This window comes from Poecilia latipinna, unplaced genomic scaffold, assembly GCF_001443285.1.
Source record: "Poecilia latipinna isolate Pla-1442-1.1 unplaced genomic scaffold, P_latipinna-1.0 Scaffold1529, whole genome shotgun sequence".
NCBI classification, from domain to species: Eukaryota; Metazoa; Chordata; class Actinopteri; order Cyprinodontiformes; family Poeciliidae; genus Poecilia; species Poecilia latipinna.
Window position 1 is genome coordinate 93,682 of NW_015114145.1, and position 11,634 is coordinate 105,315.

Genomic DNA, 11,634 nt, shown 5'->3' on the forward strand with positions numbered 1-11,634 from the left:
TGTGGTGGGGGGGTGGGGGGGCGCAGAAAAAAAAGTTTGGGAACCACTGAGTTAATGTATAAGCTTGATTGTTTTCCTCAATCCATTTTGTTGTAGATGGATGACAGCTTTTGTTTCCAAAAGAGACTATGAGGACTTGTTTTTCTTTTTTTCTTTTGCTTAGGTGGCACACTTAACACTGAAGAAGTCAGATAAATTTGGGTAAAAATGTATAATTTCATGTGGTTAGTGGATTTTAAAACAGTGAATCAGCCAGCTCTTAACTTGCAAACAACTCTATCATCTTATTTAGAGAAATAGGTGACACTCACTTAGTTTCCACGCCTTGAATCTTTGTTTTTGTCACCCAGAGACATTTCCAAACAGTTGAATTCATGTTTTCAGATAACATAGGAAAAATGTACATGTTCTAACGTCAGTCACTATGGAACGTTCTATTTCAGTTGAACTGTAGGGACCATATGGCAAAAAGTTTCAGAAGTAAACCGTGACTCTTGAAGACCTTAGTGGAGCTTGAGATTGCTAACCGATTGTTACCTTGGAAACTGGTCCATAGCTGCCCAACAACAGTGGCAGAGTCTGAAGAGCTTGTGCAAATAACTATTGCCCACACAAGATTGGTGTGCAAAGTCCTCCAATGTGATATTCCATGTACATTTTATCCCAAAGGGGACATCCACTGTTACAGCAACTCAAGATCATAAATAGACCTTCATGACAATAAGTGTCAACAAACCCAGATCATGTTCTACAATTTCATTCATCCACCCTTGATGTTAAAGTCAATGTGAAGCTAATAGCCTATATGGTAGGTACCTGGTACCTACCATATAGGCTATCTGATATGCTGTCTTATGTCAGTGGTCAAAATGAAAGTGTTTCATCAAAAAATATGAGCCCCAATCCTCAACACTGAACAATATCTACCTCGAACTGAGCAACACGCGTGTAGAAGAACGCTGAAAGTCCTGTTTACTTCTTACCGGCGAGAGCCTGATGTCGTCCTCCGACTGGCTGGAGCAGGGGCAGACATGGAGTCAGACAACCTCTTGCTAGGCTTGAAGGTTCGTCTGTTGTCGGCCTCCTGTTTTCAGCTTAAGTCCAAGAACTCGGAGGCTGAAGGAAGAACAGGCAAGCATCAAGAAACAAAGGTCAACCAACAGCTGCTTCATTGACAGCTCCTGTGTTTAGGTCTGGGCACTTCAGCAAGCAGGCTGGCATTGCTGACTCAATTTGACAATTAGCTGGATCATCACAGACTAGACATCAAAGTTAATCAACCAATCATCTCTCAGCCTTATGGGTGAACCACCCAGTCAACATTAGTCTGTCTTTTCTCAAGTCAAATGCAATGGAAACTGACATTTGCGTCTGTAGCTCAAGTCCAATTTAAGCACAGATGTGACTTTATAAATGAAGAGAAAAGGCAGCTCAATGTAGCAGTTGCGCTTGATGGCACTTTAAAACCAAACATGGTTTTAAAGTGCAAATATGTTGTATATTTCTGCCACAGCTGTGCCAGAAATATCCTGTCAGCATCCAATATGTGAGCTTGCAGGCTGAGACAGAGAAAGGGGAAAGCACATGGAAGCGGATTATTGTCATCAATAATGCATCACCACTTGGTTGGGCCTTGAGAGCCAGGCTTGTGTATGTGAGTAACTAACTGCAAGCTATTTCCTGCTGTTCTGTCTGCCAGCTGTGATTCACTAAAAGAATCTCACTCACCCCTTTCATCACTTGCACAGCATATATTTCATTCAATCCAGTACATGTAATGTATTTACCATTAATATCTAGGTCTATTTTTAAATCTTTTAGCATCAGTTTATATTTCACTTTTACATCAGCTTAATGTAAATAATGACATGCCACTTGAAAATTGGGAGCAATACACAAATCATGTCTTCACTCTGTAGGTGAAGATGCTGACCAAAGCGGAAATTCACTTTATAAAAACATGACAAAACTTATCCCAAACATGTGGGACAGCTGTCACACATGAAATGTTGGCTCAAACAGTCTGGCAGTTGATGTTTTGGTATATATTTTTAAAATATAAAGAATGATAAATGATACGTTTTGTTTTTCTTTTTTGCTACAGTTTATTGTGGTGAACTATGATCTCAGGCCTCACAGATTCATCAGTGCATGAAAAGTCCAATGTATGGGAAACATGGAAAATTATCATGGATGCATTAACCATGTCTTAAATGAATTACATAGCAATGCACTTGCACTGTTGCCTTGCAGCAATAAGTTCCAGATGTCTGGGTTGTCGGAAACTCCACTTGCCTCCCACAGTCTGAAAATGAGACTGTAGAGCTAATTGCTTGACATTAATTGCCGTTAAGTGTGAGTGTGTGCATGTGTGTTTGGTTGCCTTGTGTGTTTCTGTGTTTTCCTGTGATAGACTGACAACATGTTCAGGGCGTTTGCTACCTCTGACCCTGCCAGGATAAACAGATATTGACCCTTTACACTTTTATTTAGTTGATTTCACAGTTTTGCGTGTTTGACTACACAAACAGACAAGCATGCAAATTGAACTTGTCATTTTATCAGAAAACTTGATGAGGAATAATGGAGAGCAGCTGTCAATAGTAAGCACTGGCAGCCCTTGGTGTGTTGCAGTGAACACTTTTGAGAAGGTAACAAGACTGATGTCCAAATACTTTCCAAAGTAAGTAAGATTAGTAAGATGCAATAAAATACTGCATTACTGAGAAGTTCTGCGTTTAAGACATCTGTTACCATAGAGGCAATGCCTCACCATTATGTAGCCTAGCATGTACGAAAAACACTGGTAAGCATCTAGACTTACATGCTTTTAAGACTGTTCCGATGTAAGGGGAGACGCCGTTAATGACACAGTGGTATAAATTATGTGGCATGAATTCAGTCAGATTTGATCAAATTAACAAACACATTGGAAAGAAGGTGATATTGTTCAGCTTCTAAGCTAGCTATTCCCAACTTTTGTAAACACCGCTGTCTATAAGACCCCGATAGGTACGCTACTTCCACAGGCAAGTTAGTTTGACTTGAACAAGTAGCCATGGTTATTTGAGAAGAAATAATTTGTGAGAACAATTGCAGTTGCAATGTTCAATACTTCCGTCCCTCTGACTTTCAACGTCTGTCATGGCACCTCGTGTGATTAAGTGTGGTGTTGCAAAGGGTCAACAGAGAAAGGACGGATTTACATTTACTGTTTGACCTCAGTGACCAGCTTTAGTTAAACCTCTTGTCTAAAGTAAATGAGTCTTCTAAAGAAAGCCCGTTCTCCATATCCAGCTGCTGACACAACACATCAAACAGGAGAAGAGCGCATCATCTTGCATGATTTACTAAGTTAGGCTGGTTATGTAATGACGTACCCGTCCTCAGAGATTCTGACACGCAAGCAGCTTCTGCGCTGACACGGCGGAAGTACCGAGCAGGTTACGAGAACGAGACAACCTGTGAAAGAACGAAGAGTACTGGGAGGGACCGGGTGAGACGAGAGCCAGTGAGATGGCGGGAAGAGATGGCACGTGTAGCGAAGGAGAGAAGACGGCATGCAGAATGAAGAATTGTGTGATAAGCTAAGTGTCTCTGCAGCAGAGGAAACACTGCAGTGTGTGCTTGCCTTCTAAGCCTTGTGTGACCTTCACAATACCCAGCAGGATTAATAGCAGCATCAGTGCATAAAAATACTGACACCTGACTTTCAGAGGGCAACAAAACACAATGTAAATGCAGAAAAACAACAACTGAGCTCAGCTGCCTGAGAAGACTGCGGCGGTCGACTCATGACTGACAGCGTACAGGCCAGACAGACTGGTGAAGGGTCATGGTGAGCCAGGGAGTCTTCTGTCTAATATCCCAGGACATGTGTGTACTGTGTGATTGCTGTGAGTGTGTTTTGTGTTTATGTGATGTTCTGCAGAGGTCAGTATGATGCTGAGGGGAGATGATAGGGTGAGTTTCTCCATCAGTGAGCTGGCCTGTTGCAACATGACTGTTTGTTGCATGTGACACTTTGTGTTTTGTTAAATAGATGCCAGAAAATTCCTGAAGAAGTCTGATCAACTTTCAGCTTCTCTAATTAGCTAGGAGAATAGCAAGATGCTACTCATCTTGAGAACTTGCAGCAGACAATATCTATTTGCTGACAGATCTTTCATGTTTGATTAAGAAAAAATACAGTTAAATATTTTCCATTTAAAATTCCATAGTTTTCAGACTCAACCTCCAATATTTTCAATGTTTGGTCCACTGTTGATGTCCCGGTACAAATAACAACAATAAATTAGCTCAAGTCTGTCTACAAAAAACACCCCCCAAAAAACTCCAGATCGCACAAAAAATACAAATACCAACGGACTTAGAAGTTTTTAACCATTCCTCCAGAGCTACATTTATGAGGTCAGGCAGTGATGTTCTCCACTCCAATTCATCCCAAACCTGCTAGGTTGAAGTCAAGACTCTGGGTAGGTCTGTCAACATCTTAAACTAGTTTTATTTGAATAATTTCATTTAATGTTTAACAGTTTAGATGTTGGAAGCAAAGCAAGAAAAAACAGTTTTTTTTTTTTTTTTGCTCAGCATTGCATGCTGGAACATGTCAAGATGTCAGTAAAGGTAATCGTAAGGTGTAATATGCAATGAGTGCTATAGGAAAACACAGACTAAACCACACTAGTAGACACAGAATGTGGACTCTTTCCACTAAGTTCTTGATAGACTTGGAGATGCTCTGAGCAGCCCTTAGAGAGCACTCACACCAGCCCAACTTAGTCCTGTCTAGTCTGTTTAATCGAAAGTTCAGTTCAAGTGGGGAGGTGTGAAAGCGCAACCAAACTCTGATGCAGACCAAAAAAGCAAACTCTGGTCCGCCTACAAAGCTATGTAGGTCTAGGTTTGGTTGAGGTAAACTCTGGAAACGGTCTGAATGCATATGTGAAAGCTAAGTGTACCAGAGACTGCTCCAAAAGCAGGACTGTAGCACAGGGCATTCTGGGTAAATACAACCAAAACAAACGTGCGTGTCTCATGATAGTGTCAGAATTGGCTTGTGGTCTTTTATCAAAAGCAAAAGAGAAATCCTACAAATGCTAAATTTTGGGAGACAAGTTTTTGGAAAGGATTGGTTGGTTTGACACAGTAGTGTGAAAGTGAACCGCACCAGCTGAAAATTTCACAAATGTTGTAATTTTGGTCCCCAATTGAACCAAGTCTACCAGACTAGCATGTGTGAAAAACCCTGATTGCATGAAAAAGTAATTGAAAACCTTTTCTAACATTAGTACATCTTGTGGAACCTAAAATGTGACGTTTGGCCTTTAAAGCAAACAGAGATCAGGCCAGTCCTGCAGAGTCACCCTGCTGCTGCTGCAGTGTGTGTTGCCCAGCTCAGCTAAACTTTTGCCAAGCACCGCAGCACACTAAAGCCCAATTAACATAATAAGTCTGATGCAGTTCAACCGATCACAATCTAGGAAGTATCTGACACATTCACCAGAAGTTTTAATCTTAATAGTAGTTGCTTGACAAAAGTCCCTGCAGAGTTTTTCTCTCAACAAGCAAGACTTAGCCCTCATTAGGCTTATCTGGTGCTCAATGTGAGTTTATTCAGGTCAGGAGCCTGAAATATCTAATACACTAAGGGTTTGTCAGTAGTGAGTCAAGCTACATTGACAGAAATCATGCCTGAGTGCTGCTGCCCACAAAAGCATGCTAGTGTTTTACTCACAGCCAGGAGGAGCAAAGGAGCATTATTACAAACCAGAAAATCAATGTTTATGATCACATTAGAAGTGGGAGGAGACTGAACTGCATTCATTTGTGGCACTCTGCAAATCTACAAGAAGCTGACTGGGAGGAGCCTTGGGTTTATAGAGCTGTCTGTTCTGTTAGCAGAGCTTCTAAAGCACTGTTCCAAATGAGACTGTTGATGTTTCTAGAGACAAGGCAAGTCAAATCACATCTTTAAAGGGGCAGTATTGTGTGTTTTCCAGGCATATGGTTCCATTTTATAGCACAATCAAATAACTGTATTACCATCAGGTGTTGACTTTGTAATTTAATACCTTGAAATTGGGCCTCTGTCTCTTTAAAAACTCCTGCTCTTTCTGAAGCTCCGCCTTCAGGAAGTCATCACAATAAAGCTCCTCTGTTAACCCTTTCACAACATTTTTATCCGCGTTTCAGTGAGAAATGGCTCATATAATAAGCTCAGCAGTTCCACGAGGTGTTTGCTAAATGTTGCTGACTAGTCTGAAGGAGCTAGGGGAAGGCTGCTCTGTAATGTGGAAGCTGTGAAGCTTGGAAACTGCAGCTCCAAGGAGGAGCTTTGTCTGGAAGGCGGGGCTAGGTCCACCCAGGCGTTTTGCACAGCTGAATGGTTTCCATGGAGTATAGAGGATTTCTCAAACATGCATGGAAGAATCAATGGAACAGACCAGGTATGTTGGACGTAAAGCTCAAAAAAGTAGATTTTACATAAACAGTATGATGACTGCATGATTTCTGCAGGTAGACATGTGTGCAGGTTTTGAACCATTGTCCTACACAAAGGACAGCTGGTAGCATGGTTGGCTTCCAGCAAGAAGGTTCTGGGTTCTGGAGTCTTTCTGCATAGAGATTGCATGTTGTCCCAGTGCATGGCTGGGAGACATGCAGTCTCCCAGTGCATGACTGGATGTTCTCCCAGTCATGCACTGGGACTGTGGAGAGTTTTGGGACACTCCACAGTCCCAAAACACGACTCTTAGAGCAGTTTAAAGAGACCAGTAACTCATAGTGTGAGTGCGTGCAGGGTTGGGTGTCCTGTGATTCTAAACCATATGCTGCAGCTGTTCTTTGCTTTCAAATAAATGTTGTTCCAAGACTTGTCCTTTGTGATTAAAAAACAGTGCAAACAACTCCAACTGACTGTGGCACATAGTGTCAAATAGTGTCATTTGTACCACAACCAACACTGAAGATATTTACAAGGATTAAATAAATGAAATTCCTGTGAAAATGTTTTGTAGTCTTACATATTTTACTTCTTAACTATGATTGTTTGTGTTCACTTAGTTAATAGAAATATGGAATGATTAGGTTTTCTCTCCATGTGTGCATCTTACCAAACACCATGCAGTGACAATGAGTGCCAAGTCACCATGGAGACGGTCAGTTTTCCACTCGTGTGTGAAACGTGAGCAGAAGGAGAGCTGCGGCCGACGGATAATGCTGGAAAACGGGACAAGGGGGTGGGGGGGGGGGTCTGCAGCTGATGAGGAGGGCAGGCTGCAAGGGACAAGAGGAACCAAAAACCAGAGGGAGAGGTCTGGCTGGTTTTCATCTCCTCACTCTTGTGTTGCGTCACTGAACAAGTTGTATTTTGATTAATAAATAGATCAGGGTGCATATGGCATGGCCCCAAGCACAATGTCTTATTGTTGCAATATTTAAGAACAAACCCAAAGGACTGAGTACAGAATCGGAAGGACAAACAAAAACTTGCTCGGAATGAGTATCCTGTGAGCTGTCAGTCAGCTGTGTATGACATCTGGAAAAACACAAAAATTTTAATCAAACCAACTGTTTCAAATAAAAAAAAAAAAAAAAAAACATCCAAGAAACAGCTAGAAGATCGTTTTGAAGTTTCAAACCTCAGACTCCCAAAAAATGTCATCATCATGCTAAGTGTTAGCATGCCTGTCAGTGAAATGAACAACCTTCTGCAAATTCAGTACTGGACACTTAACATTGCCATTTAATAGGCTAACTTGCTGTGAAATTGGGAATGTTATTGTACAAGGTAAACAAATGCAGGAAAGAAAGTGTATAGTAGTTAATTTTAGACACATAATTAGATTCAATTTAGTTGGCATATTTGAGGCTGAGACAGAATTTCAAACGTGAGTCATCTTTTAATAAGTTTTTACATATGATAGTCTGGTAGACTTGGTTTGAATGGGGAGCAAAATTGAAAAATTTGTTCCATTTTCAGCAGGTACGGTTTGCTTTCATACTGCACGGTTGAACAAACCAAACCCTTGAAAAACCTGCTCCCCCTCCTCACCTGTGGTGGCGCTGTAATGTAATGACCACAACACAAAAACCTCTGAAGAAGACATTGACAACTTAATTCATCACAAAATGTAAACAACAATGGGGGTGGCATCAGATTTTAGCAGTTACAGGATTTCTTTTTTGTCTTTCGTAAAAATACACAAGCCATCTCTCCCTCTGGTGCTAGATTCATGCGATTGCATTTCCCCAGATTGCCCTGCGCTATAGTCCACTTCCTGCTTTTGGAGTAGGTATTGGTCTGCATTCAAACTGCACCAAACTTCACTTCAACTGCACCAAGACTTAAGCTTTTAGCCGGACCAGACTTCACTCTTTTGGTCCATGTCAGAGTTAGATTACGCATTCCCACCTCCTCAAACAAACCGACTTTCTAGGTAAACGGACTGGAGTTCGATTAAAGAGGATCAAACTGGGCTGTTGTGAATGCACTCTTAAACTCAGAGTGCATTAAAAGCCTATTGTTCTTTTACTTGCCAAGTACAAATAAATACATATCATAGCCATAACCATAATCTACAACATTTAGTTATTTTTCTTGGAATCCGCCAAGATTTTAAGATTTGTCAGCTTTTCCACGGCAGTTTTGAGGTCAGGACTTCTTAAATGCTTAATGTTATGTATGTTTGTGATCATTATCTTGTTATGTTATTCCCTGAGATGAAGGAAAACTAACTGGAATGCTGAGGGAAAAAAATCCCAAGACTCAAACTTGCTATAACCAAGGTTATCATAGTTAGCTAAAACAAACAAAACAAACAAAGACTGGTGACAGCAAAAGTTGAGAGAAAATACCAGAGTGATAAAATGATATCTTCTGTTGCATAATCATTACCCAGTCAATTTAATCACAATGCAATACTTTGGTTATTTTTTAGGTACAGGACTCAAAAGGTGAAAGTGTGAAAAAAACCTCAAAACTACTAATATTACTCATAAAAACCAAGCTAAAGCAAAACTATATTTAACTAATAATAACTAATAAAAACTAACTAACCAATAAATAATAAAACAGGCTGAACTAGACACACAAAAAGCCACAAAAAACCCCATAAAACTCTTCATGCATTATTTGATTTTGCATAAAGATTATTGATATATTCTTGGTAATCATCCTAACTTACCCCTGTGGTTGAGTCAGACTGTGCTGACTCCATGCACATTTACAAGAAGCAGTCATCATTGACTCAGTTTTGCATAGAAACAGAGTTATTCCTTTCACCATGAAAAAATATTTCGCGCCTTAACATACCTAGAGTAAAAATCCCTGTCATTTATCAGGTTGGGGCACAATCAGAAAACAAAACAAAACAAACAAACAAAAACAAAACAAAAAAAAACAACAACAAAAAAAAACAACAAAAAAACAAAAAACACAAATGCTGCAAGGTCAAACTGCAGCGCAAAGCAACCTGTCACGACTCCGCTGCGAGCAAACATGGACGACTCTTACCCAGAGTCCTGGGCACACTGTCCTAGACGATCATAGTTCCACAGGAAATTAGATGCAAAAATCGTTGGAATTCCAGTTTTGGTGCAGTGAGTGTGCACGTAAAGGCTGTAAGGAGTTGAGCTGAATCAGGCGCACAGCGTGAGCAAAACATCTGCCGGCGCAGGAGCGCAGTGCGCAGCTTCCATCAGCTGCAGCAACATAAACAGAGCAGAAGCAAACCGGAGGCCTGACTCAGAGCTGAATTAACCATCGAGATCTACACACTCCCTGCATAGTCTCTCCATGCATTCATTCTTTTCTGCTTAGAACAGTTTTAGTCCTTGACGCACAACACGGTCTTCACTCTTCCGCCTCAAAACGACACGTATGTCGCAGTCACCAGTGGCCTGACGGCTGCACTAACCAGACCTTACCTGTGCTCCTTATGTCTCATATGGATTTTTTTCCGCTTTTCACGCTCCCATGTCCTCGGTTCCTGTGGTTTGAGCTCTGCCCGATGGAGCGCTGATCTTGGCTCACACGCCCGGCGAACAGAGGCGGAGGGAGGCGGAGGAGGGAGGGGTTGGTCCAGGGGGTGATGCAGGAGGTGAGCTGGATGGAAGGAAGGAATAAGGATGGATGGATGGATGGATACGGCGCGAGGAAGAGAAGACGAGAGAGGCGCACGGGGTTTTGTACGGAAGCATCTGCGTCATGTTACGTCAGGTTATTTTTTAAAGGGAAAAACCACTCAGTCTGTTGTGGCTGAAGAACTCGAGATTGCTTGATTGGATCTTTCATAAAGTAAGGACTTAAAGGGATATATATATATATATATATATATATATATATATATATATATATATATATATATGTTGAAAGTGGCAACTCTAGGCCACTTTCATATGGAGTACCATTTGGGTTCTTTACACAGTCATAAGAAAAAAGCGGAGGTTCATTTTTCTTAGCCGTAAGATGGTGTAAAATAGGGCAATTGTAGATAGAAAAAAAGGAAAAGTAAATTTCCATCAAAGCACAAAACAAAAATTTGCTAGCTAAAACTCAGAAATTTTCGATTAACCTTAGAAATGATCTAGAAAATAATTTCTAATACGAGTTACAGCACCGGTACTTTTGCCCTGAAATGAATTGCACTGCAGGCCAACGCTAATCCACTCAGCACTAAAAGGTAAAAAGACAAGCGACCTAAGCTGGAACATTTGGAAATAAAATTATTTTTCAAAATTACTTTTTCCAATTGTACTCTGACAGCAATAATAGAAAGACATACTTCAGACAAGCGGTTTTGGACAGATTAGAACAGTCTATGCTCAGCGATGCCTTACCACCAGTCTTTACTGCCACCTAGTGGTGTATATGCAAAAATGAAGGTCAGATAGCTTCCCTGTGTGCTGGTAGGATGTTCTCTACCAAACATTAACAACTCGATTATTACTTAACTATTCCATAGAAAACCAGAGCAAAGACATAATAAATCAAAGCTAAGTAAATAATAATTCTGCTGTTGCAGGTTCAGTTTTGAGTCATAAGAAGGAAGTTCATAAATGTTCAGGCTAAAATGTGTTTGCATTTGATCCAAAAGTGAAATTTGTTTTTAAACATTTGTTTGGAGTCTAAAAATAACCTCTTTTAGTCAAGAAAACCAGGACTTATTACGGAGCTCTATTAAATGTGTTACAGAAACTTCTGTGTGCCCCCTCCCCCCTCCAATAAAAAAATAAATAAAATAAAATTAAATAAAATAAATAAAACCTTTTCATTCAAATCAACTCTAAGTGGGAGTAAATGGGAGTTGATTCTTTCCTATTGAATTTTGCTCACATCTGCAGCAAGGATGTTCACCATCACTTTAAATGTGAATGTCAAACATTAGAGAATGTAAGGTAAGTGGATAGTTGGAAGGGCGACTAAGTCCTGAGTCAAACCTCCATTAAACAATCATTTGAAGTCCCTTTGAAATACTTGCAATTACTTGTAATATCACATCTTCAACAGCAGAGGTCACTGTATCATCACCACGCTTATCAACATACGCTGCAGCACTCTACTGAGTCTGGATCCGATAGGAAGTTATATCAGCTGATGAAAAACCAGTAAGCTCATCTATTACCAAGTGT

At 40.5% G+C, this 11,634-nt stretch overlaps 1 protein-coding gene across 4 annotated transcripts in view; it reads right to left on the reverse strand.

Moving 5' to 3' along the window:
- The window catches only part of snphb (syntaphilin b), a 28,292-nt gene extending 18,083 nt beyond the window's left edge, over nucleotides 1-10,209 (reverse strand). For 3 of the 4 annotated variants that reach the window (XM_015058281.1, XM_015058279.1, XM_015058277.1), the window contains exons 1-2: nucleotides 9,931-10,209; nucleotides 984-1,116 (exon numbers count right to left, since the gene is read on the reverse strand). In XM_015058281.1, coding sequence (XP_014913767.1) covers nucleotides 984-1,033 — 50 coding nt within the window. In that variant the 5' untranslated portion in view covers nucleotides 1,034-1,116; nucleotides 9,931-10,209. The other variant, XM_015058278.1, reaches the window with a different exon arrangement.
- Between the last annotated feature and the right edge of the window lie 1,425 nt (nucleotides 10,210-11,634).